The 27,848-nt window shown below is 44.0% G+C and overlaps 1 protein-coding gene across 1 annotated transcript in view; it reads left to right on the plus strand.

Annotated features, from left to right (window-relative positions):
- Nucleotides 1–27,295, plus strand: part of LOC124013915 (regulator of G-protein signaling 12-like) — an 85,582-nt gene extending 58,287 nt beyond the window's left edge. Inside the window, exons 12-18 of the mRNA XM_046328475.1 lie at nt 6,395–6,468; nt 13,807–13,933; nt 14,476–14,575; nt 15,226–15,296; nt 15,829–15,925; nt 16,166–16,759; nt 26,197–27,295. Coding sequence (XP_046184431.1) covers nt 6,395–6,468; nt 13,807–13,933; nt 14,476–14,575; nt 15,226–15,296; nt 15,829–15,925; nt 16,166–16,759; nt 26,197–26,534 — 1,401 coding nt within the window. The 3' untranslated portion in view covers nt 26,535–27,295. The remainder of the gene's footprint in view (nt 1–6,394; nt 6,469–13,806; nt 13,934–14,475; nt 14,576–15,225; nt 15,297–15,828; nt 15,926–16,165; nt 16,760–26,196) is intronic.
- The last annotated feature ends 553 nt before the right edge of the window (nt 27,296–27,848 follow it).

The raw sequence follows: 27,848 nt of genomic DNA on the forward strand, positions 1-27,848 counted from the left end.
CACTCTGACATCAATGCAAACACAATTGAAATTCACATCAAATACTTATCATCAAAACGGTATTGTGCTTTAAAAACTCACCTCACTGTGATTGATCATTTGAAGAAAGAGGTTCAACAACAGGTTGAAATTGAGTGTAAAATATGGTCCGTGTGGATGTTGTTTCAAAGCCTAATACAACGAAATGGACAGCGCTTTCTAAGGTGATGATTCATTCAAAACACCCATATGCATATTAGAGCTGATGCATAGCATAGACCTATATACACTACCGTTCAAAAGTTTGGGGTCACTTAGAAATGTCCTTGTTTTTGAAAGAAAAGCACATTTTTTTTGTCCATTAAAATAACATTGATCAAAAATACAGTGTAAATGTTGTTAATGTTGTAAATGACTATTGTAGCTGGAATATCTACATAGGGGTACAGAGGTCCATTATCAGCAACCATCACTCCTGTGTTCCAATGGCACGTTGTGTTAGCTAATCCAAGTTTATCATTTTAAAAGGCTAATTGATCATTAGAAAACTATTTTGCAATTATGTTAGCACAGCTGAAAACTGTTGTCCTGATTAAAGAAGCAATACAACTGGCCTTCTTTACAGGCTCAAAATGGCCAGAAACAAATACCTTTTTTCCGAAACTCGTCAGTCCATTCTTGTTCTGAGAAATAAAGGCTATTCCATGTGAGAAATTGCCAAGAAACTGAAGATCTCGTACAACGCCGTGTACCACTCCCTTCACAGAACAGAGCAAACGGTCTCTAATCAGAATAGAAAGATGAGTGTTAGGCCCCGGTGCACAACTGAGGAAGAGGACAAGTACATTAGAGTGTCTAGTTTGAGAAACAGACACCTCACAATTCCTCAACGGTCAGCTTCATTAAATAGTACTTGCAAAACACCAGTCTCAACATCAACAGTATCACATATGAAGGTAAGACCCAGATGCAGACCACATCGAATAAACAATAGTTTAATATTCCAAACAGGGGCAGGCAATAGACTGGTCAAGGCAGGCAGGGGTCAGTAAACCAGAGGTGGGGCAACGGTACCGGGCGGCAGGCAGGCTCGGGGTCAGGGCAAGGCAGAGGTCGGTAACCCAAAGGGGGGAAAAAGTACAGGCCGGCAGGCTCAGGGTCAGGGGAAGGCAGAGTGATCAGGCAGGCGGGCTCGGAGTCAGGACAGGCAAGGGTCATAACCAGGAGGGCGAGAGAAAAGAGACTGGAAAAAGCAGGAGCTGAGACACAAAACACCGGTTGACTTGAACAAACAAGACGAACTGGCAACGGACAAACAGAGAACACAGGTATATATACATAGGGCATAATGGGGAAGATGGGCAACACCTGGAGAGGGGTGGAGACAATCACAAGGACAGGTGAAACAGATCAGGGTGTGACAAACAGTGAAGAGGCGACTCTGGGTGTCACGCCCTGACCTGAGAGCTGTTTTATATGACTCCTTGCTGTCCCCAGTCCACCTGACCGTGCTGCTACTCCAGTTTCAACTGTTCTGCCTTATTATTATACGACCATGCTGGTCATTTATGAACATTTGAACATCTTGGCCATGTTCTGTTATAATCTCCACCCGGCACAGCCAGAAGAGGACTGGCCACCCCACATAGCCTGGTTCCTCTCTAGGTTTCTTCCTAGGTTTTGGCCTTTCTAGGGAGTTTTTCCTAGCCACCGTGCTTCTACACCTGCATTGCTTGCTGTTTGGGGTTTTAGGCTGGGTTTCTGCACAGCACTTTGAGATATCAGCTGATGTACGAAGGGCTATATAAATAGATTTGATTAGATTATTTCTCTATTTGGTTAGGTCAGGGTGTGATTTGGGTGGGCATTCTATGTTTTCTATTTCTTTGTTTTTGGCTGAGTGGTTCCCAATCAGAGGCAGCTGTCTATCGTTGTCTCTGATTTGGAATCATACTTAGGCAGCCTTTTCCCCACCTAATGTTGTGGGTGATTATTTATTTTCTGTGTGTGTTTGTGTTGCTTCACGTTCGGTTTCTGTTTATCTAAGTTTCAATTTATTAATAGATTTGGAATTATCTATGACAGGGAGTTTGAAGACAGTGAACATGACAGAATTACCCACCAAAAACGGACCATGCAGCGTGGCCAGGAGTAGTGGACACGGGAAGAAATCCTGGATGGAGAAGGACCCTGGACAAGGGCCGGAGAGTATCGCCGTCCAAGGGAGCAGAGGGAGGCAGCGAGAGCGGAACGGCGTTGATACGAGGAGTTTAATCAACAACGGAAGCCCGAGAGGCAGCTCCAAAAAAAAGTTTGGGGTCGGCACATGGGGAGATTGGCAGAGTCAGGGTTTAGACCTGAGCCAACTCCCCGTGCTTACCGTGGGGAGCGTGTGACTGGTCAGGCACTGTGTTATGCAGTGATGCGCACTATGTCTCCAGTGCACTTCACAGCCCAATTCGTCCTGTATCTGCGCCCCGCATTTCCCGGGCGAAAGTAAGCATCCAGCCAGGACGGGTTGTGCCAGCTCTACGCTCGAGACCTCCAGTGCGCCTCCACGGCCCAGTGTATCCGGTGCCTGCTCCACGCACCAGGCTTCCACTGCATCTCCCCAATCCCCAAGACCTGTTCCGGTTCCACGTACAAGGCCTCCATTATGTCTCAGCCTGGCAAGCCCTGTGGCATCTCCATGCACCAGGCTTACAGTACATCTCCTCAGTCCGGTGAGACCTGTTCTGGCTCCATGTACGAAGCCTCTAGTGATGATCTATGGCACGAAGCTTCCAGTGATGATCCATGGCCCGGAGCCAGTAGTCATGATCCATGGCACGAAGCCTCCAGTGATAATCCATGGCCTGGAGCCTCCAGTGATAATCCATGGCACGAAGCCTCTAGTGATGATCCATGGCCCGGAGCCTGTAGTGATGATCCATGACAGGAAGCCTCCAGTGCTGATCCATGGCCCGGAGCCGGCAGCGAAAATCCATGGCACGGAGCCTCCAGCGACGGTCCCCAGTCCGGAGCTTCCAGCGACGGTCCCCAGTCCGGAGCCTCCAGCAATGGTCTCCAGTCCGGAGCTTCCAGCGACGGTCTCCAGTCCGGAGCCTCCAACGACGGTCCCTAGTCCGAAGTCTCCAGCAACGGTCCACAATCCGGAGTCTCGGTAACCCAGCGGGGGTCTGCAGTCCAGAGCCTCCAGTGGGGGTTCCCAATCCAGAGACTCCGGCGATGATCCACGGTCCGGTTCCTCCGGCAACAATCCACGGTCCGCAGTCTCCGGCGACGATCCATGGTCCGGTTCCACGGAAGTGGAGGGATCAGCGTGCAGAGTGGGGGCTACGTCCCGAACTGGAGCCGCCACCGAGGATAGATGCCCACCTGGAACCTCCCCTGGGTCCGGGTGGGCTGTTTTATTTCTCTATTTGGTTATGTCAGGGTGTGATTTGGGTGGGCAATCTATGTTTTCTATTTCTTTGTTTTTGGCCGAGTGTGGTTCTCAATCCGAGGCAGCTGTCTATCGTTGTCTCTGATTGGGAATCATACTTAGGCAGGCTTTTTCCCACCTAATGTTGTGGGTAATTATTTATTTTCTGTGTGTGTTTGTGTGCGCCACGGTTGTGTCACGTTCGGTTTCTGTTTACCTGGTTTTTTTTGTGAAAGTTTCACTTTATTGAAAGATGTGGAATTACATGCACGCTGCGCCATGGCTCATCTATGACAGGGAGTTTGAAGACAGTGAACGTGACAGTGAGATGCTGGCCTTCTAGGCAGAGTTGCTAAGAAAAAGCCATATCTCAGAATGGCCAATAAAAAGAAGGTTAAGGTTAAGATAGGTGAAAAAACACAGACACTGGTCAGAGGAACTCTGCCTAGAAGGCCAGCATCCTGGAGTCGCCTCTTCACTGTTGACGTTGAGACTGCTGTTTTGCGGGTACTATTTAACCAAGCTGCCAGTTGAGGACTTGTGAGGCGTCTGTTTCTCAAACTAGACACTCTAATGTACTTGTCCTCTTGCTCAGTTGTGCACCGGGGCCTCTCACTCCTCTTTCTATTCTGGTTAGAGTCAGTTTGCTCTGTTCTTAGAAGGGAGTAGTACACAGCGTTGTACGAGGTCTTCAGTTTCTTGGCATTTTCTCGCATGGAATAGCCTTCATTTCTCAGAACAAGAATTGACTGACGAGTTTCAGAAGAAAGTTGTTTGTTCCTAGCCATTTTGGGCCTGTAATCGATCCCACAAATGCTGATGCTCCAGATACTAAACTAGTCTAAAGAAGGCCAGTTTTATTGCTTTTTTAATAAGGACAACAGTTTTCAGCTATGCTAACATAATTGCAAAAGGTTTTTCTAATGATCAATTAGCCTTTTAAAATTATAAACTTGGATTAGCTAACACAACGTGCAATTGGAACACAGGAGTGATGGTTGCTGATAATGGGCCTCTGTACACCGATGTAGATATTCCATAAAAAACCTGCCGTTTCCAGCTACAATAGTCATTTACAACATTAACAATGTCTACACTGTGTTTCTGACCAATTTTATGTTATTTTAATGGACAAAAGGGTGCTTTTCTTTCAAAAGCAAGGACATTTCTAAGTGACCCCAAACTTTTGAACGGTAGTGTATGAGCCTGCAAAAAAAAACTGAACTAAAATAATGATTGTGCCATTACACAATAGATAGTCTAATAGCCTGCCACATATTACTCACGGCAGAAAAACATACAAAAAAAATGATTTAAGATGTCTTTGGTGTAAGATATAATTGGTCTAGCCCAGTTCCAAAACCTTTTACAGTCCCGTACCCCTTTAAACATTCAACCTCCAGCTGCATACCCCTCTAGCACCAGGGTAAGCGCACTCTCAAATGTTGTTTTTTTGCCACAATTGTAAGCCTGCCACACACACACTATACGATACATTTATTAAACATAAGAATGAGTGTGAGTTTTGGGCACAACCCGGCTCGTAGGAAGTGACAAAGAGCTCTTATAGGACCAGGGCACAAATAATAATATAATAATCAATAATTTTGCTCTTTATTTAGCCACCTTACATATAAAACTTTATTTGTTCATTGGAAATCGTGAATAACTTACCACAGGTTAATGAGAAGGGTGTGCTTGAAGGGATGGGTTGTATTATAGCGAGTCTCAGTCTTAAATCATTTTCCACCCACAGTTTGTGCCTGTATTTAGTTTTCATGCTAGTGATGGCATCAGTGTCTTAACAGCGCGATTTGCCTAGGCAGGATACTCCAAAAATCGGGCAGTGGCTTCTGATTAAATGAGATTTTCACAGAACCGCTTGTTGCAATTTCGATTGATTAAATATCGGTAAGTGGACTGGAAAGTGGCAGGGCATGAAAGGGATAAGAATCCAGTTGTTTGTGTCATCAGTTTCGGGAAAGTACCTGCGTAAATGCGCACCCAACTCGCTCAGATGCTTCGCTATATCACATTTGACATTGTCTGTAAGCTTAATTTGCACACAAAACAAAATCATACAATGATGGAAAGACCTGTGTGTTGTCCTTGTTTATGCAGAGAGAGAAGAGCTCCAACTTCTTAATCATAGCCTCAATTTTGTCACGCACATTGAATATAGTTGCAGAATTTCCCTGTAATCCTAGATTCAGGTCATTCGGGTGAGAAAAAACATAACCCAGATAGGCCAGTCGTGTGAGAAACTCATCATCATGCAAGCGGTCAGACAAGTGAAAATTATGGTCAGTTAAGAAAACTCTCAATTTAAAAAAAACGTGTCAATACTTTGCCCCTTGATAACCAGCGCACTGCTGTATGTTGTAAAAGTGTTACATGGTTACTGCCCATATTATTGCATAGTGCAGAAAATACACAACAGTTCAGGGGCCTTGCTTTAAACAAAGTTAACAATTTTCACTGTAGTGTCCAAAACATCTTTCAAGCTGTCAGGCATTCCCTTGGCAGCAAGAGCCTCTTGGTGGTCTACCCAAGTGGCGTCGGGAGCAACTGCTTGCATCCGCGTTACCACTCTGCCCCTGAACAAGGCAGTTAACCACTGTTTCCCGGTAGGCCGTCATTGAAAATAAGAATTTGTTCTTAACTGACTTGCCTAGAAAAATAAAGGTAAAAACATTTTCTTTTTAAATGTAATACATGATTTGGGCTAGAGGCACACAGTCTTCAGCGATTTAGCTAAAAACGCCCCAAAAAACTGTAGCTGTGTTCCATGCTGGGTTCTGCGCTGAAAAGGTTCCGTGCGGAGACACGTGCACTTAAAAGGTTCCGTGCAGTGAAGAAATGGAGCCGTGATTAATGGCGTTTTGGATAAAAGCGTCTGCTAAATGGCATATATATTATTATCATTATATTGGTTAGGCATTGCTTCATAGCTTTATGAGTAGTTTTTCATGTTGTTTTCATTTTGTTTAGCCTTTAGTGCTGGACCAAGATTGCATGACCCTCAGCTCACGGGAACTCAGGATGGAAAAGCGCACCCTTTTCAGGTAATAGCAGATGCATCTACTGTATACACTATGTAACGGTTTTGACTTGAGGTTATTATTTATAGGGGTGCCAGGTAGGTTGTGCCTACCAGAGAAAACATTAGTTTCTCCTTTTAGTTTGGGTGGGAAAGAGTCCCATCTGGTCCGTCAAGTCTACACCAATACAAAGGACGTATGTAAAAGTCAGGATGGAAATAAACTTTTCATAAACCCTTAAAACATTGAAAAGAACTTCAAAAACAATTATATTCTGTTGCGTGGGTTGTATTAGCAACAACAATGATTACACACATATATAATAATATCATAATGAGTTCTGGTTCCTCCAGAAATGTCCTGTACCTCGGGCCTAAAAAGAGTCCTGCCCGGTAGAGTTCAGGGAACTCAAGTGACTTCTGTCACGCAATGTTTGTCCGTTCATTCCGTGTAGCATAAACCCAGTATTAATCATACCATCAATAGAACAATAAGTTTACCACAGAACTTTAAAGCGTATCACTCTTAATAAGTCCTCAACTACAACTAACAACATAAATCACAGTATACATCACATCAAAACAAATGAAATACCGTATACAAAAAGGTGGTAGTCAGTCGGTCAGTCAGACAATCCAATCCGCCAATAGATCTCCCGCGGAGAAAGGCCACGAAGAACGGAGAGGTGTAGTCCAGGGACGCAAAGAGTGGATCCGATCCTGGGTAAACTCTCTTAGGCTACAAAACACACGTTTAACGGCAACAAAACAAACGGAATAGAGAAGCTCGGGGGAACTGAGGGTTGAACACATCCTCAGTCACGTCTCCATCACAACCCCACTTTTGCGCAGCTGATACTGGCTATTTAATTGGGAATTAAAGGGAAAGCGCCCTATTGGAAGGAGCTGCACTGAGACGGTTCAGAAAAATTCAGGGCCGTCACACACCCCCTCCCCTGGAAAAAGCCGACCATTGCCCTGGAAGGCACATCTTGGTCGGGGAAACCGAGAAAGGTCTCCTCATCGCTTTCCTCTACAAAAATATCCAGGACCTTGCGGCGCTCAATCGCCTCCAATTCCTCAGCCGAGGGGTAACAGGCCTTAAGGCGTGAGACATGGACGATGCGCATATCTTCACCTGTGTCCTCTTTCACCACTCGGTAGTTCAAAGGGCCCATCTGCTCCACAATCCTATATGGTCCTTGCCATTTAGGAGCGAGCTTGGCCGAGAAGAATTGTTCAGCTTTCGAGTAAGGATGAGAGCGAAGCCACACCCGATCACGAAGCTGGAACTGCATGTCTCGTCTGTTCTTATCATAATTTCTCTTCTGCTTGAGTCGAGCCTGGATCATGTTCTTTGAGACAAGAGCTCTCAAGTCATGGAGATGGCCTACCTGGTCATAGCAAGCAGCGTCTGGAGTAAGCTGCTGGGGCTGTAGCACCATATCCAAGGGTCCTCTGAGAGGATGACTTAGGTTCAGCTCTGCAGGTGTGACTCCAGTGGACTCTTGCACAGCAGAATTCAGGGCAAATCGAAACTCGTGAAGGTGCTTGTCCCAGTGTTTGTGCTGCGTCCCTACATAGGAAGCAATCATTGTCTTCAAGGTTCGATTTACTCTCTCAGTGAGATTGGTCTGTGGGTGATAGGTCGTGGTCAACTTCTGTCTCAGGTTCCATCTTTGGCAGGTCTCCTCAAAGAGATCAGAGACAAATTGGGAACCTCGATCAGACAGGATGTAATCAGGCACTCCCCAGCGAGTCAGGATCTCTTTCGTAAGGATGTTAGAGACGGTCCTTGCTGTGGCCTGACGCAGGGAAAAGAGTTCCACCCACTTTGAATAATAATCAACAAAAACAAGCATGTACACATTCTGATTGGAGCTTCTAGGAAATGGACCCATCAAATCCACTCCTAACATTTCCCAAGGTCGGGTAACCACCGTTTGCTGCAACTTGCCAGCAGGCTTTCTACCTTCTGGTTTGTACATTTGACAAACCTGACAATTTCGGATGTGTGACTTCACATCCATGCTCAGATGTGGCCAGTAGAGTAACGCTTGCAACCGCTTGTAGGTTTTGAACCTGCCCAAATGACCAGCTAATAGGTCTTCATGGAAATGTTGAAGCAGTTGTAGGCGTAGAGTGTCCGGTATGTACATTTGGTAGAGTGTTCTGTGAGGTAGTTGTACGACTCGGTAGACTTTATCTTCAATGATGGTCAGCTTTGTGGTAGGATTGACCATCTTTTCTCCATCTTCCAGGATAGTCTGGTACAAAGCCTGTACTTCTGGATCATCCTGTTGAGCTTTCCATATTGCCTCATCAGAGATGGGAAAGTCTGTTTTGGGCGAGTCTCGACTGCTTGACAGGACAGTAGCACATGTAAGATCAGGGCCACCGTTATCACAAGTAGGAGCTCTGGACAAGGCATCTGGCACAGTGTTGTATTTTCCTTTCCTGTATTCCACTGCAAATGTGAACTCTTGCAACCGTAGAGCCCATCTTATGAGTCTGGTGCTTGGTTTGTTGGTCTTGAACACCCACACAAGGGAGGAATGGTCAGTGACCACAGTGAAGTGTCTTCCCTCCAAGTAGTACCTCCACTTTTCCAAAGCCCAGACCACTGCAAGGCACTCTTGCTCTGTTGTAGAGTAGTTCCGTTCTGCTCCATTCAATGTCCGACTGGCGAACGCTAGCACTTCTTCAGTGCCAAGTCCAGTCTGTTGGACTAGGACAGCACCAAGTCCAACATCACTTGCATCAGTGTAAACAACAAAAGGGCAATCAAAGTTGGGATGACCTAAAATGGGAGGTGTGACGAGATGTCGTTTCAGGGTTTCAAAGGAAGTCTGGCACTCTGCCGTCCATTGGAATTTCGCTCCTTTTCGCTTCAACGCGTTGAGGGGTTCTGCCACCTGGGAGAAGTTCGACACAAACCGATGGTACCATCCAGCCATACCAAGGAACCGTTGAAGGGCCTTGAGTGTGGTTGGCACAGGGAAGTCTTGTACAGCCTTTGTCTTTTCAGGATCCACATGAATGCCGTCGAAAGACACAATATGGCCAAGGAACTTCAGGGAGGTTTGGCAGAAGTTGCTCTTCTTCATATTTAAGGTCAGACCAGCTTCTCTTAGCTTGTCCAACACTGCTTGAAGATCTTGAAAGTGTCTTTCTCTGTTCTGAGAGTAGATAATTATATCGTCCAGGTAGACGAAACAGATCTTCCCTTTGAGCTCACCTAATGCAATCTCCATGAGTCTTTGGAAAGTGGCAGGGGCATTCTTTAATCCAAAGGGCATCACCTTAAAGGAAAACAAGCCCTCGGCACAGACAAACGCAGTCTTGTCCTTGCTTTCCTGGTCCATCTCAACCTGCCAATAACCACTATTGAGGTCAAGGGTAGTGAACACAACAGCGCCAGACAATGACTCCAGGATCTCATGGATGGTAGGAAGAGGATATGCATCAGTCTGAGAAACATTGTTGGTCTTCCTATAGTCCACACAAAATCTAAGACCACCAGTCTTTTTTGGGATGAGGACAACAGGAGCAGCCCAGTGAGAGGAGGAACGTTCTATTATATCTTGTGCTAACATATCATTTATGAGTCCCTTTTGGATGATTAGCTTCGCTGGGGACAAACGATATGGCTTTTGCTTGATCGGCATTTCCTGTGTAAGGAATATTTTGTGCTTCAGGAGCCCGGTGCGTCCTAGCTTTGAAGTACATACATCAGCATTATTCTGCAGCTGTTCCAACAGCCGTAACTCCTCTGGCTGTTCCAGCTGAGCTCTTCTCACAGCCTGTAAAAGGAGATCGTCAGAAGAATTATCAAGGGTTAGTGGTACCGGAGCAACGGCAGAGAAGAGTGCCACATTTGAACCCCAATCATGTAACTTTTTAGCTTCTGATTGGTGCGGTATTAACTGAAAGGATGGGGATGTCGATGGGGGCGTAGGCAGTGACTCTTGGGGTTTCAGCTCTGGTTAAAGCACCCAGAGAAGGATGGTCATTGCTGCGAAGAGAGTTAGGTGTGTTGGCCTGTTGTGATTTGTGGTTTCTGGAAGGGTTTACTTGATACGGTCTTGGACATGTAGCTGAAGAATGTCCCTTTTGGCTACATCTCCAACAGAACATGAGAGAGGTCTTGGCTGGAGACTCTGGCTGTTGTTGATGGTCTGTCTTGAGCAACTGTTTGGGTGTCTGTTTCTTTCTCTGGTCATATTGCTGTTGGCATTCTCTGTCCTTCTCAAACTGCTGTCCCAAGCGAACCAGTCCATCGACAGTGATGACTGTAGCATTGCCTTGTCTTGGCTGTTCAGAGGTGCCAGCTTGGCCCTCAGTGGTCTGAACAGAAGTGGACACCAGAGAAACTCTGTGTAAGGAGTTGTGCCTAATGGAGGCCATGTCCACAGACACGTCATCCAACATTTTAACACAATTAGAGAGTTCTCTCTGCAAGTGGCCTACAGTGTTAACCATGGGAGAAAAAACAGAATTAACATCCTTGAGGACCTCAGTGTGGTGATGTTGCAGGCGCCATTGGAGAGTGGCAGTGAGTTGGTTTCGTTGGTAGTCAAACTGCCTGTCCATGGCACCAGTAATTTCCCGTCTTCCACTCTCACTGAGCTCTATCAGCATGTGGGTTAGAGTGTTCATTGAGTTTCTGAATTCCATGGCACTCTGTTGTTGCTCTTCCCTTAGACATTTGAAATTATGGTGGATAAGAGTTTGGAGATGTTGTTGAGTCCGACGAATATCAAGGATGTCACCTTGAAGTTGTAAAACTACAACCTCTGGAGATAAACCAGACAATGGAGGAAGGTTGGGTGTCAGAGGGAGGACTAGCTCAGTACTTCCACACAGATCCATGTCAATAAGTGAGTAACTGGTTAGACCTCCTGTGGCCTGTGGCTCAGGCCGAGCATTCAGATTCCCAGGGCTCTGGCCCAAATCAACTCCATTATCTCCATTCACATTATGATTTGTATTGTCAGCTTGATGGTCAGAATGGCCCTGTGTATTCCCATTGACAGGTATGACATGGATGAGCACATTATCTTGGGGTGAATCCATTGTTTTAATTCCACACAAAATATTTGCTTTGGTTAGTTCTCAATGTTGAGCTGTCCCATCTGGGGTGCCATTTTTTATGTAACGGTTTTGACTTGAGGTTATTATTTATAGGGGTGCCAGGTAGGTTGTGCCTACCAGAGAAAACATTAGTTTCTCCTTTTAGTTTGGGTGGGAAAGAGTCCCATCTGGTCCGTCAAGTCTACACCAATACAAAGGACGTATGTAAAAGTCAGGATGGAAATAAACTTTTCATAAACCCTTAAAACATTGAAAAGAACTTCAAAAACAATTATATTCTGTTGCGTGGGTTGTATTAGCAACAACAATGATTACACACATATATAATAATATCATAATGAGTTCTGGTTCCTCCAGAAATGTCCTGTACCTCGGGCCTAAAAAGAGTCCTGCCCGGTAGAGTTCAGGGAACTCAAGTGACTTCTGTCACGCAATGTTTGTCCGTTCATTCCGTGTAGCATAAACCCAGTATTAATCATACCATCAATAGAACAATAAGTTTACCACAGAACTTTAAAGCGTATCACTCTTAATAAGTCCTCAACTACAACTAACAACATAAATCACAGTATACATCACATCAAAACAAATGAAATACCGTATACAAAAAGGTGGTAGTCAGTCGGTCAGTCAGACAATCCAATCCGCCAATAGATCTCCCGCGGAGAAAGGCCACGAAGAACGGAGAGGTGTAGTCCAGGGACGCAAAGAGTGGATCCGATCCTGGGTAAACTCTCTTAGGCTACAAAACACACGTTTAACGGCAACAAAACAAACGGAATAGAGAAGCTTCGGGAACTGAGGGTTGAACACATCCTCAGTCACGTCTCCATCACAACCCCACTTTTGCGCAGCTGATACTGGCTATTTAATTGGGAATTAAAGGGAAAGCGCCCTATTGGAAGGAGCTGCACTGAGACGGTTCAGAAAAATTCAGGGCCGTCACAACTACATGGCAAAAAAGTATGTGGACAACCCTTCAAATGAGTGGATTTGACTATTTCAGCCACACCTGTTGCTGACATGTGTATAAAATCGAGCACACAGCTATGCAATCTCCATAGACAAACATTGGCAGTAGAATTGCCCGTACGGAAGAGCTCAGTGACTTTCAACGTGGCACCGTCATAGGATGCCACCTTTCCAACAAGTCAGTTCGTCCAATTTCTGCCCTGATAGAGCTGCCTCGGTCAACTGTAAGTGCTGTTATTGTGAAGTGGAAATGTCTAGGAGCAACAGCAGCTCAGCCGTGAAATGGTAGGCCACACAAGCTCACAGAACGGGACCGCAGAGTGCTGAAGTGCGTAGCTCGTAAAAATTGTCAGTCCTCGCTTGCAACACTCACTGCCGAGTTCCAAACTGCCTCTGGAGGCAACATCAGCACAAAAACTGTTCCTCTGGAGCTTCATGAAATGGGTTTCCATGGCCGAGCAGCCACACACAAGCCTAAGATCACACTGCGCAATACCAAGCATCGGCTGGAGTGGTGTAAAGCTCGCTACCATTGGACTGGAAGTGCGAGGAAATGCGTTCTCTGGAGTGATGAATCATGCTTCACCACCTGGCTGTCCGACGGATTAATCTGGGTTTGGCAGATGCCAGGAGAACGCTACCTGCCCAAATGCATAGTGCCAACTGTAATGTTTGGTAGAGGAATAATGGTCTGGGGCTGTTTTTCATGGTTCGGGCAAGGCCCTTAATTCCAGTGAAGGGAAATCTTAACAATTCAGCATTCAATGACATTATAGACAATTCTGTGCTTCCAACTTGGTGGCAACTTGGAAGGCCCTTTCCCGTTTCAGCATGACAATGCCCATGTGCACAAAGTGAGGTCATAGAGAAATGGTTTGTCGAGATTGGTGTGGAAGAACTTGACTGGCCTGCACAGAGACCTGACCTCAAACCCATTGAAAACCAATGTTCACCAATTAACACCAACACCAATGCACCAATGTTCCAACATCTAGTGAAAGCCTTCCCAGAAGAGTGGAGGCTGTTATAGCAACAAAGGGGGACAAACTCCATATAAGTGCCCATGATTTTGGAATGAGATGTTCGATGAGCAGGTGTCCCCACATATAGTGTATCTCTATATTATTATGTCTCTATATATATCTCTCTTGCTCTCTCTCACATTCCACCCTTCTTATTTACCAATGTAAAATTTGAAATAACACTTCACACCTCCATTCTCCCAAGAGAATCTTAAAGAAATCATGTGATTGGGTAAGAGAAAGTATCTGTATATTTATTTTCCCTCTATTTTTAGGCTAGACCTGGTACCCATTAACCGGTCCGTAGGCTTGAAGGCCAAACCCACCAAACCCGTCACCGAGGTCCTGCGCCCTGTCGTGGCGAAGTATGGCCTCCACCTCAACGATCTGGTGGCCAAAATAGTAAGTCTGGCTGGGTCGCTTCAAGGTTTTCTGTTTGCAGCTGTGTATCTAACCCATCCCATCTCTTCTGTAGAGCATGACAGTGACACTGGGTGGAGTGTCATTGGCTTGTAAGGGGGAAGGAACCTCATGCTCTTCAAATGTTACTGGGTGGTTAGCTCATTCTGACTCAACCAGCCTCAGATTTTGCAGAGAGAGGGCTATAATTATGAATGACTACACTCCTGAAACATGAGGGAGGAAGGGGGTAGAAAGACTCCTCCCGTTCACCCAAATCCTTGCCAGTTAGCTGGTTTATTTTTGTCCTGTGGTGTGTTTCCAAGCATTTACCCCAGTATTATACAGGAAGCTAAAGCCACATTCTAAATAGAGCGAGGGCTTCCATGTCTTACATGGTTAATGATAGTACACAGAAGTTGAGATGATACGCTACATGTTTGAATGACATGCTCATATGGCATCATCCTAATCTGTTGAAATGGATGGGAACATGCTAATAATGCTAGCAAGATAACTTGCTAAAATGCTGTGTATTTTGACAGAGTGGAGAAACGGAGCCTTTAGACCTAGGGGCGCCAATATCCAGCCTCGACGGCCTGCGCATAGTGCTGGAAAGAGCGGATCCCTCTGCTTCAGGGAAAGGTAAAACCGCCACCGCACCAAACTCCAAAACACACGCTAAGACAACAGACAAGGTCAACCAACCCTGAAGATGGTCACTGTTTCCACTCACTCCTACAGTGACCTTGCATGGTCCCAGATCTGTTTGTCTTGCTAGTGTAACCAAGCTAAGAACGTACCACAAGCTCACTCCACAGCTAGCTTGAAATGTCACTGTTGGAGCTATCCAATTGGTACCTGTTGTATAGCTCAGACGGTTTGCACGGGTAGTCTGGTTCAAGCCCAGTCAGAGGTAGGTTCAGGGAGGCAGCGCTACATGCTAAGCTTGCACACTGACACCGATTAGACCAACACCTATGGTTACTGTCTATAGGAGTTATCAAGACGGCACAAACAGATCCGGGACCAGGCTAATAGAGACTCACTGGCATACACAAACCCCCAATCACCCTAAGATAGTGACTGGAAAATCCAGTGGCGACAATTTTCCAATATTGACCTTGCACTTCAGCCCATCTGTTTCCAGGAATTCAAACCGCTCTTGTAATCTATGTCCTGTTTTGTTGTCCCACTTACTTCTAATGATAAGCAAATATATCAGAGTTATGGAGGATGCATGGGATGGCTCGTTGGCTCAGATTCACCTCCATATTGTTTTTCTCTATCTATAGATTCCAAGTCCAAGTCAGCCTCCTTGAAAGCCCATCTGCCATCTTTGACCAGCAGGAGTCTTTCAGCAACAGTAAGGAGACTTCCTTATTTTATCCCTGTCTTCACTTTTCTCACGTATCCTTAAACTTCTAAATGTTCTGTCTCCGGCTCCCCTGCTATGCTGCTTCTTAACAATTTAACGTCACATAATAATTGCTCAAGTGCTCTACTCTACTTTGTTCCAAGTGGTTTCCTTGCTTGAATGCTGGCTGCAGCTGACTTGAACACTGACTGACCCCCTGCTTTGTAGTTCAGCCTCCAGATCGCCTTTATAGTTGAAATCTGACCTTGTCCCCTAGGGATATTACATTAACCTGATTTACTAAGCTCCAACGAAACAACGTGCATCAAATAAACAACACGCATAAAAGGAACAACGGGCCTGTGTTTTATGTTTATTTTTTTCTTTACTTCTGAAAATAACAGGGCAACAGGTGCAAACACTTAAACACTCACAGTGTAAGTAAATCTGTCCGGGATATGTCGTAGTGGTGTTAGTAAAGGGCATGCACAGCTTCCTCCCTCCCCCTTAATGGAGTGCGTTGTTGTTGTTGCGTCTGCAGGGAGATGACAGGTCATCAGGAAAGGCAAGCGGACAAGACCCGTCGCTCCCTACGGAAAAGAGAAAACCGAAAAAGATTAATATAGATGAAGCTGAAGGTAAATCATCCCCCTCTCTTTCTACCCTGTGGTGGCTTCTCTGAGCTTTGCTTCGCTGCGTCACCAACACCACCTCTTTGGCAGCATTAAAAGGAGCCTTCAACCTTCACAGTTATCTCTCAGTGCAGCGTGGGGCTGTGTACCGTACACATTAAACTAACTAATCCTCTTTTTATCTGACCTGTTTCCTTGTTCTTGGGGAGGGTTTTAGGAAGAGGAAGTAACTTTCTCTCTCTTTAGAATTCTTCGAGCTCCTGAGCCGGGCACAGAGCAGCCGGAGAAATGCCCAGAGAGGCCTCCTGAACAAAGAGGACCTGGAGTTACCTGACTTCCTGCGGTTAACCACCTGCTCCCCCTCCACTGCCTCCCTAGAAGCGACTTGCTCCACCCCCACCTCCATCAAACAGGGCCAGGGAGCAGGCAGGGTGAACGGGGTGGGCAGCACCCCCGCCCGCGGTCCCCTCAACGCCAGCCTGCGCTCCGAGAGCCTGGACTCCTCCCTCAGCAGCGCCAATGGACACTCCCACTCCGCTGCGGGGCGCAGGGCACTGCCCCCAGCTCGCCACCCCATACCCACCTTCGGAGCCACCCTCTCCCCCATCCCCCGCCTCTTGGAGGCTAGAGGCCCGGGCCTCAGAACGCTGGAGGAAGACACCCATGCTGACCTGACCCTGGTGGGAGAGGGGGACATCAACAGCCCCAACAGCACCCTTCTGCCCCCCTCGCCGGTGCCGCTGTCCTACGAGGGCAGCCTGCCCGAGGCTAACTTCACCCCTCCTGCGCCCTGTGCCCAAACCTCCCAGGATGGATGTGGGAATGGCCAGTCCAGCTCAGGTATTTCCACATTGTGACTATGCATTAGCGTGTTGATGTGTGTGTGTGTGTATGTCTTTGTCTATGTGTGAGAAATGGAGAGTGTGTGATCGTGTATGTCTGAAGGTGACCTGATTTCCAATGACAACTCATTTTATACTGACTTCAATGCACTTTATGTACAACTGCTCTCTCAGTTGTACCCCAATCATTTTGACTCCTTTGAATCCTTTCTAATGAACATAGATAGCATTGTTTGTGGTCACTTTCAATAGTAAGTTGAGTTCAATTGTAAATAGTGATGTATATATTTAGAAATGAATGACATTTACATTCGCATACCACTGAACTGATGGGGTTTACAACCTAACTGAGATTTGAGGTGATAGTCAACCATAGAAAGTTTCGTATTGTTGTACCACAGAGTATATGAGTATATGATATATATATATATATATATATATATATATATGAGGATACAGATTTGACCAAGGTGAATAAACTCTCATTATACATTCATAATGCTTTAATGGTCAAAATGACCATTTTCATTACAATCCATGAAAAATAGTCCTACTATAATTTGACAGCAACCAATTGTAGCAAGCTACAATTACCATGCAGGTGTGAATTGTTTGGTTTGATTGATTGTAATAGAAAACCTGAAAGATTGCCATGAGTCACAGCCAGCATTCATGTCAATCCATAAAAGCTCTATGCTTGCATTGTGAGTTTATAATTGGTGTGTAGTTCTCTGCCCAGTACACAGCTACTGACAAGATAAAACGTAACCAAAGAGTTATGAAATTGTTATTTGAGCAGATGATCATATACCTGTACATTGTATTATTTGTATTGAATTATTTTATTTGAAAAGCTGTATTTTTTTCCATCCCATCCTCTAATGCAATGCAATTCAACAATGCCAATAAGTATTTCACTCTGGTTTTAAAATTCAATTAAATATATAGAGAAAGAAAACTAAAATTGTTTTTTTTTCTTCACAAAATGGTGATAATTATAGACAGTGATGATAGAGGTAGTTTAACATGAACGGTATCATTGTTGAATTGCATGTCACACTCTGTCTGGAACCATCCTCTCCCTCTGTGGATGCCTGTTGTAGATAATCATGAAAATTAATTCTGTATCTGTGTTTGATTAGATCTAATAAATGTTAGACCTGGAATCACATCGTCTGTCTTTTTACAAGTTTGTAATCTCAAATTCAGTTACCACTCCATGTCTCCCCTTCACCAACTTTCCCCAACACGACCTATATCTCTTTCATTTAGTTTGTCTTCCACCTCCTTCTCCCTGTCCTGTTCTTGCATGCTAGCTACTTTGTCTGTGCTCTTCTGAGAAGGTTGTGTCGTCTGTGTCTGGGTAATTCACATTTTTTGGTTGTGTTCGTGTTTAATTCTGATTATTTTGTCTGTGTGAGGGGGTCATTCGGTGTTGTGTTTGTGTGTAATTCTAATTTGTTTTGTCTGTGTGAGGGGGTCATTCGGTGTTGTGTTTGTGTGTAATTCTGATTGTTATGTCTGTGTGAGAGGGTCATTCGGTGTTGTGTTTGTGTGTAATTCTAATTTGTTTTGTCTGTGTGAGGGGGTCATTCGGTGTTGTGTTTGTGTGTAATTCTAATTTGTTTTGTCTGTGTGAGGGGGACATTCGGTGTTGTGTTTGTGTGTAATTCTGATTGTTATGTCTGTGTGAGAGGGTCATTCGGTGTTGTGTTTGTGTGTAATTCTGATTGTTATGTCTGTGTGAGAGGGTCATTCGGTGTTGTATTTGTGTGTAATTCTGATTGTTTTGTCTGTGTGAGAGGGTCATTCGGTGTTGTGTTTGTGTGTAATTCTGATTGTTTTGTCTTTCTAAGGGATTGCAACATTTCTGTAACTTTCCCAAAATGCCCAGGTTTTCCAGAACTCCTGGTTGGAAGATTATTTCCTCTTGATTCCAGGAATCTTCCAACCAGGATTTCTGAGGGAAAAAATGCATTTACTGTAATGTACCTCATCTAATGTATAATGCTTTTAGTATGAGCCGTGTATATCTGTATCACTCCTGGATTTTCATTTCCCATACCCACTACCCACTGGTCAGTTTCTCATTCTCCACTATATACAGTAGGACCTTTAAGTGAGGTTGATAGTTGTGGTGAGCCAGAGAAGTTGGTGAATGCAGTTAACTAACTCCTGATAATTGCAGTTTTAGAGTTTCCAATTATTTTGCATGCTCTGATTGAATGCACGCTACCACAACAGTCCCAAATGAATCTAGTTTTGCCTGTTATCATTCACTATCTAATGTCTATCTCTATTGGGGTGGGTTAGTCTGTCAAAACAGATTGAGCAGTGATGGGAGTCGATCACAATCACCAGCATTATTATCTGCAACTGGTAGTTTGCCATGACGCAGAGTCAGTGTTAGCCAGTTTATCTGTGTGATTTTACCATAGTCTAGGTGTCTCACTGGTGTTCAAACACCTATTAGATAAATAACAACACACTTTGAAATCCCAATTTAAACGTGAGCCTTATCCAGCTGTGCTGGTTGAAGAACTGTACAGCTAAAAAAATCTGTCAAGAAGCAAGACAGCTAGAATTACATAAGGTGTTTACATGTCTCAGCTCATCTATTTAGTATGTATTAGGATCCCATTAGCTGTTTCCAAGGCAGCAGCAACTCTTCCTGGGTTCAAACAGGATTTAAACAATTATATTAAAACAAAACAACAGCCTACGTCATAAATAAAACAATACATCATACAGGACATCATTACTGTCTAATTACAAATGTACAATACTACAGTACAGCAATATTACAATGTGTGTGTGTGTGTGTGTGTGTGTGTGTGTGTGTGTGTGTGTGTGTGTGTGTGTGTGTGTGTGTGTGTGTGTGTGTGTGTGTGTGTGTGTGTGTGTGTGTGTGTGTGTGTGTGTGTGTGTGTGTGTGTGTGTGTGTGTATCTCTTTACTGTCCGTGTTTTGAGGTGAGGTTTTATCCCCCAAAAATTGAACTGCTCACTTGAATTACTACGTAGAGGCATGTAGTCACGCCTCTACGTAGTACTGTGCACTTTCCCAGAGTATGTTCTGGACATGGGGACTGTGAAGAGAACCCTGGTGGTATGCCTTGTGCTGTATGTATGGGTGTCTGAGTTGTGTGTTAGCGGTTTGAATAGACAGTTCGGTGATTTCAACGTGTCAATACCTCTCACAAAGACAAGTAGTGATGCAGTCAATCCCTCTTCTACTTTGAGCCAGGAGAGATTGACATGCATGTTATTGATATTAGCCCTCAGTGTACATTTAAGGGCCAGCCATGCTGCTCTGCTCTGGGCCAACTGTAATTTGCCTATGCACTTCTTTGTGTCACTTGACCACATAACTGGGCAGTAGTCCAGGTGTGTTTTGTGGATTATGATGTCAAGAAAGCAGAGCAACAACCTATATGTTTTGACCTATATGTTTTGACCTATATGTTTTGACTTATATGTTTTTACCATGTCAGTTTACAATCAAGCGTTATACCCAGCAGTCTCCTAAACTTGCTCAATTGCCACTTTATAATTACAAGATTTAGATGAGGTTTAGAGATTAGCACATTTTTTGTCCCAAATAAAATTATTTTCGTTTTTATATATATCTATCTTATTACTAGCCACCCATTCTAAAACTGACTGCAGCTCTTTGTTAAGTGTTGCAGTGATTTCACTTGCTGTGGTAGCTGACGTATATAATGTTGAGTCATCAGCGTACATAAACACACAGGCTTTACTTAATGCTAGTGGTAGGTCATTAGTAAAAATTGAAAAAAGTAAGGGGCCAAGATGGCTACCTTGAGGTATGCCAAACTATACCTGGTTTATGTTAGAGAGGCTTCCATTAAATAACACCCTCTGTGTTCTGTTAGACAGGAATCTCTTGAAACATGATATGGCAGAGGATATAAAGCAAAAAAGTGTTTTCAGCATCTGACCTGGGTTCAAATAGAATTAATTTTGTTTCAAATACTTAAGCATGTGCTTGATGAAACTTGTCTGACGCAATGGAACCATTGGAATAGTCCCCAAAGTGCAAAACAATGGAATAGTCTTCTGAAGTGCATCCATCTAGCACTCCAGGCAGGCTCGATCAAAACATTGAAGTATTTGAATGAAAATAAATTAAGTTTAACCCATCCCAGCAGCTCAAAGGGTGGCACACTTCAAAGTCCGTCACTCCGGAGGACACGACGTGTCTAGCCCTGACCTTTTCTAAATGGCTCTGTCAATAGATATCTGTAAGGTGAGATGTGTACACAGGATGATACGAGTGGGTAGAATAAGACTCACAGAGTCTCTCTCTGCTCGTCTTTTCTGGTTACTAAGTGCATCAGCCTGATTCTGCCACATTGGGAACCATGGTAACAGGTCCGCCTTGCATCAGTTGACTGTGCTGCTACAGAGAGAAACTGTTGCTATTTTTGTGTGTGGGGGGGGTTGTTCTGTCTCTGTCATTTTCTCTCGCTCTCACTCTCACTCACTGCCCGCTCCAAGCTAAACAGAAAGTCCCTGCATGTAAATGCGTATAATTTTTATTCTTTATTAAACATGCAGTATTTATGTTCTGTTCTTTACCTGTGCCTTGCAGAATGCTCTTGCTTGCACGACAGCCAGTATGCATCTGTATGCACAACAGCCAGTATGCATCTGTATGCACGACAGCCAGCATGCATCTGTATGCATGACAGCCAGTACGCATCTGTCTGCATGGAGGAACGTGGCATGCACACAATTAGTGACAGTACATCTGAAAGGTAACATCTTTCTGTCACATTATGATGGCCTGGAATGAATTTCCTTTGAAGACAAATTGACACATCATCAGAGGGAAATAATTGTATGCAGTGCATCAGGCACATTTCTGAGTAAACTCAAATAATTAGATGTTGTATCATTACTTTACATATAAATGCAATCATCTCACACAATCGAACTACTGATTGACTACAGTCAATCAAACTACTGTCTTCTTAATAATCAGTGGGATGAGTAGAAATGAAATCATTCCTCTGTTAGTTTATGTTATGGCTACTGTCAAGACTACCATTCTCTGCTGGAGAAAGTGTTTTCCGCAGGTTAACAGACACCATATATTACAAACCAAAGGATTCATCTAACTAGGAGCCAAGGGTTTATGTTCACTGGGGTTTACGTATAAGAGTGGAATGGAGTTCACCTCCACTTTGGCTTAGATGTTAATGAACGAATATCTGTTCAAGTTTTGGGCTCCCGAGTGGCACAGTGGTCTAAGATACTGCATCTCAGTGCAAGAACCAGGTACACAAATATTAATATCGGTTAGTACCTGGTTCGTATCCAGGCTGCATCACATCTGGCCGTGATTGGGGGTCCCATAGGGCGGCGCACAATTAGCCCAGCTTTGCCTGGGTTTGGCCTGGGTAGTCCGTCATTGTAAATAACCATTTGTTCTTAACTGACTTGCCTAGTTAAATAAAGGTTTTAAAAAAATAGGATGAAAAAGCTAGTGATGTTCTCATACAAACACAGAAACCCCAGCTGTAACTCAAACATATGTCCCAGTTAAAGCAACCTCTTCCAGCTGTTACCGACTACAGGTAGGCCCTAATATTTGTCTTTGTAAACGGAAGGGTTTTCACAAATGTAACTAATGACAATAAGGGTGGTTTTGGGTAGACTGGTCCCAGATCTGTCATCTCCTCCTATAACCTGGTCCCAGATCTGTGGTCTCCTCCTATAACCTGATCCCAGATCTGTTGTCTCCCCCTATAAGTTTGTGCTCTTGCCAAGTCCATTCCTGTCATTGTCCAGCCAAACACGCTTGCATGACAATGAGTGTGACAGGGAGTTAGCATGATAGCATCAACAGACTGGCACTCAGACAGAGAGATTATGGGGTCAGCTCCTATAGGATATCCCAATTCAATCCCTAACTACAGCATTAATGCAAACTTATGTTGAAAAATCAAACACAGGTCTGCTAGGGTCACTCCCACCTAACATTTGAAATATCAATCAATTTGACCTCATGAGTGTGTTCTGTTGAGATACATTTACTGTTATAATAACTGAAATATACTGTATAATCTGATAGATATCTTAATTATGCGTTTCCTTTCCATGTCAAATCAAATGATGGTTGTGCAGCTGGTCAGATAAACATGTATTGGTCATTATTTGTTTAATTAATTATTTTGGCCACTAGAGGGCAACAGTATATAGTATAACTGTTCCTACACCACCATTTAAGGCAATAACCTCATCTACCATACTTGGGTGTTCGAGGATGAGCTCAAACCTGTTCAGTTTTCTAGTCATAGTAAAGAACCAATGCATAACATTTGACACCGTGGTTTGGTTATCATATTTTTACTGTATTTATCATGGCAAGTGCATTTTTTTAAAGGACCCATAAGTAAGCATTTCACTGTTAGTCTACACCTGTTGTTTACGAAGCATATGACAAAAACATTTTGATTTGTATAGTGATTGGTCCTGATTCTAAGACTTTGTGACATCATTGGCCTCTATCATAAAAATGTTGTATAAATGGGACTTATTTGTCATTGCCCATATCCAGAATTTAGAACAGCTTTTATACTTTCAAATGCAATCAACCACTTAGGCACAGGGCTTAGCGTTCATCCCACTGCACCATAACAACAAAATGAAAAGGTGACAATCGTAATACCGCCGAAACCCTGTGAGGATTGTGTGCCTGAGGGACGTGGTGGCTTTCATCATCTCGCTTTAGATTTTAGATTTCACTGGCTGCGTCCTGAATGGCAACCTATTCTCCATATAGTGCCCTGGTCAAAAGTATTCCACTATGTAGGGAACATTGGGAAGCAGTCTGGCTGACACACCTGAAAGCTGGATACGGCTGACCCTCAGTCTGTCTTATCATCAATCTGGCAGTAACCAGGGGGCCTTGGGGCTGATCTCAGCCAGTCTGAGCTGTGCGGCTGGTTCTGTTCCAAACTGGCCCTGGGGAGAGCTGGTCTGTCTGGGCTAGTGTGGTGCCCTAGGACATTGACAGAAGACACCTGACAGACAGCCAGCAGGCTCATGTTAAGAGCAGTGCTAAGACAAGAATTACACCTCTTAGCTCAACTCCTTAATTAGAGCTAGACGTTTATTCCAAACCACTTCAATCGCTCAATATACTTACTTATAATTCTCATTGTAATAATTTGATGTCGACTATTATATGAAGTAGCTTCATGAGACAATTTTGAGCACATCAACTTTTTAAGTAGGCCCAAGCTTGGCAAAGAGGTTGCTGTGTGTGTTCAGCTGTGAGAATGGGAACGACGCGGAGGTTTATAATACTGCATCTATTCTGTGAATCAGAGGCGTAGGAGCTCAGAGGGTGTATGTGTTGGAGTCACCTAGACCTCTTGTTTAAGGGCCACAGGAAGGATGAGGAGAAGTATTACTCATTGGAACTGTAATAACACAGTTACAGATGTAGCATCATCATTTGTTTCAATACTGGATTGGTTTCATAAATCAACTATCTTCTCGCTCTTGAACCCTCACTTCCTACTTTGTAGGAACATTCTCAGCAACAAAAGAGTGATCAAATTCAGATCCTACATCTGTAGCTTTGGACTCGACTCACACTCTCTCAGGATCATAGAGAAGTGTTACAGCGTAACTGAATGAGTCAGCGCGCTCTAGAACCAATTGTTCTAATGTGATGTCTCATTACGTACACTGGCTTCAGTGCATATATTCTTTCTCCATCTGTGATAGTCACTCTTGTCATCACTTGTCAAGATAAAAACAGCAAAACAAACTCACTGAAATGTACCATGGCCATAGTGACACAGCTCCATTCTGACTACAGACTTCAATCTGGATCTAAAAATGCACCTTTGATAAAGTTCTGTATTATGTACCTCTGTTTGACAGTGTATCAATATCAATGCAACACTCATATCAATGCAACACTCATATCAATGCAACACTACTCAGTTTTTGCACAAGTGCCACGTTTGGTTGACATCCAACACGTCTAGACCATAGTAGTTTAGCACGGTACACAGTGGACCTAATGAATAACCAATAAGTTAAACAGTGTCAGTTTGTTCTTTTGAAGCTAAGCAGACAAGCTGAAAAGCATGCATAGCCCTTGTTATGGTTGAGATGGTTTCATGTTGTTAAATCATAGGGCACAACTGGTCCTGGACCAGAAGCCATCAAGCCAAAATACTCTGAGCCTGATGCTTTGTCACCTACGGGTCACTGCTCTGAGATCAGCTCAATGGACATACTGCATTTCAAGGGTCAGAGCTCCATCATAATGGAGACGGAAAAAGCTCTTCCGGAGGGTTTCTTAAAAGGTTGTGTCTGGATTTTCTCCCCTCCCCCTTGGTTCCGCTGTTCACTCTTTTTGTTCTCTACCATCAAAAAAGGGCGTATGTCAAGACAACCCACTGGGGACAGATGTCAATTCAGCATCTATTCCACATTGGTTCAATGTTATTTCATTTAAACAAAGTTGACTCAAACAGTGTTTGCTCAGTGGAAATGCACTGGTGGCCCTATGACTCTTTTTTACACTGATTATAATATGGATGATCAGATCCTCTGAAATACTTTGTATATTAGACAAGGGAGGTGTTAGACAAGTCATACCACATGCACTGCAGTTAACCGTCAGTGAATCATTAGCAACAGTTTTGGGGAAGCTACCCTTAATGAAAACATAGTTTACTTCAATGAAGTTACTTTGAAAAAGTAGTCCAATACATCCAAACTACTTTGTGAAAAATTGTCATCTGAATTGTCATCTTACAAACTGCAAGAACAGTTTACTTTGGGCTCATATGTTAACAGAATGCAATTTAGCCTATTAAACTTCAACACTATTTGTTTCAAGTGACAATGTATTATTGTTGTCTATGTATCACTTATGTATTATTTTCTTAGTAGTGTTTAGTTCAGTAGTTAGTTAAACCGCTACATGCCTAGAAAGTTGTTAACTACTGAAAACACTACTAAGATTGGAATTTAGTTCAACTACCACCAAGCTACTGGAAATTGTAGTTCAATTACTAGTTGAACTACATGTAGTTTACTGCTCCCCAACACTGATTAGCAATTATATTCACCAATTTATGGCAGATTTGAGGCCTCAAGGCTGTGTAGTATTGGTACTTATCCTCTTTGTTGACCACTGTGGCAAATACTACAGCTGGAACATAGTTGGAGAATCTCAATTGCATACTCCTCGCGTCCTCTCTCCTCGCCGTCTTCTCAAAACCCATTGGCTGGGAAAGCCAGAGGTCCCGCCCCTCTGACCTTCTCCCCCAATGGGTTTTTGAGGAGGTGAGGAGAGAGGACTCTAGGAGAATGCAATTGAGATTCTTCCAATGGCACATCCTTCTATTACTAATTCTCCAATCTCTCCCTTCCTTACACAGAGAGAAGAAAAAGAGCATGTGCTCTTGACCGCTCCCACAAGAGGGCGCCGTATCTTGGAGCACTCCGCTCTCAGCCTGCCCTACAGGAGGTGATGGATGTGGAGGGAGTGTGTCTAGAGGAGGGGGAGGAGGAGAGGGAGGAGAGAGATAAGGTGAGGGAGGTCACCATCATCCGGGGAGAAGACTCCGAGCTCAGCCTCAGTTTCCAAGGGTATGCCACTGAGCTCCGGCAGTGCCAAAGCCGGATGAAGACCTCCCAGGTGCCCCTCAACGCCCCCGACCAATCAGAAGGGATCCAAGACTCCAACACTGACATGTACAAGGCCACAATCGTGTGAGTTCTGAGGCTGAGCAACCTTCACCAGCACTTTCCAAGCTTGAGTCACTGTTTGTTCAAACAGGAACATACTTGACAAACAAGGGACTTTAACCGCAAAAAGCTATTGATATTCACTCCAGAACTGATAGAATGTATAATAATTGTTTTGGTGATATATATTGTATTATTTAACATTACCCTGGTGTGTGTTTAGTGGGTATACATGAAAAGAAAATGAATTGCCAGTTCAGGTTGATGAACAATAACCTACTGTTTGGGAATTTATCTAGGGATTGGCGACCTTGTTTGCTGATACTGTAGGTACTGCAAGGCAGGGGATATGGAACTTAACCTCTTTCAGCTGGATGAGAAGATAGGATTCACAAATTGTAGGAACACGAGAAACTCCTCGCAACTCTAGTACATTTTACTGTATTATTCTAGTCGGCAGGTAGCCTAGTGGTTAGAGCGTTGGGCCAGTAACCGGAAGGTTGCTCGATTGAATCCCCGCGCTGACAAGGTAAACATCTGTCGTTCTGCCCCTGAACAAGGCAGTTAACCCAGTGTTCCTAGGCTGTCATTGTAAATAAGAATTTGTTCTTAACTGACTTGCCTAGTTAAATAAAGGTAACATATATATATATATATATATTCCACGCTTTCATTGGGAACAATATATGATCCATCTTCATATCTGTAAATGTACCATTACAGTATTATGATTGCCTTCATGTTTGGTTGTTGTTCAAATTCCACCCAATAAACATGCCTACCTTTATAATTCCAGAATGGAAGCCTCTTGTCGTTAGTCATTTTGATTTCTGTATGGTAAGGAGTCGTATATTGAAGGATTAAATTAAAGGGGCAACCTGGGATTTCAAACAGCCCCACCTGATGGGGGTATGTTAGACGGACTAAACTCACGAGGCATTTCTAAGTTATATTATTCAAGAATCAATGGCTACAGTCGTGGCCAAACGTTTTGAGAATGACACAAATATTAATTTTCACAAAGTCTGCTGCCTCAGTGTCTTTAGATATTTTTGTCAGATGTTACTATGGAATACTGAAGAAGAAAAGTGGCTTCTTTGCTGCCCTTCTTGACACCAGGCCATCCTCCAAAAGTCTTCGCCTCACTGTGCGTGCAGATGCACTCACACCTGCCTGCTGCCATTCCTGAGCAAGCTCTGTACTGGTGGTGCCCCGGTCCCGCAGCTGAATCAACTTTAGGAGACGGTCCTGGCGCTTGCTGGCCTTTCTTGGGCACCCTGAAGCCTTCTTCACAACAATTGAACCGCTCTCCTTGAAGTTGATTTAGGTGCAATCTTACTGG

This window comes from Oncorhynchus gorbuscha, linkage group LG25, assembly GCF_021184085.1.
Source record: "Oncorhynchus gorbuscha isolate QuinsamMale2020 ecotype Even-year linkage group LG25, OgorEven_v1.0, whole genome shotgun sequence".
Lineage (NCBI taxonomy): Eukaryota > Metazoa > Chordata > Actinopteri > Salmoniformes > Salmonidae > Oncorhynchus > Oncorhynchus gorbuscha.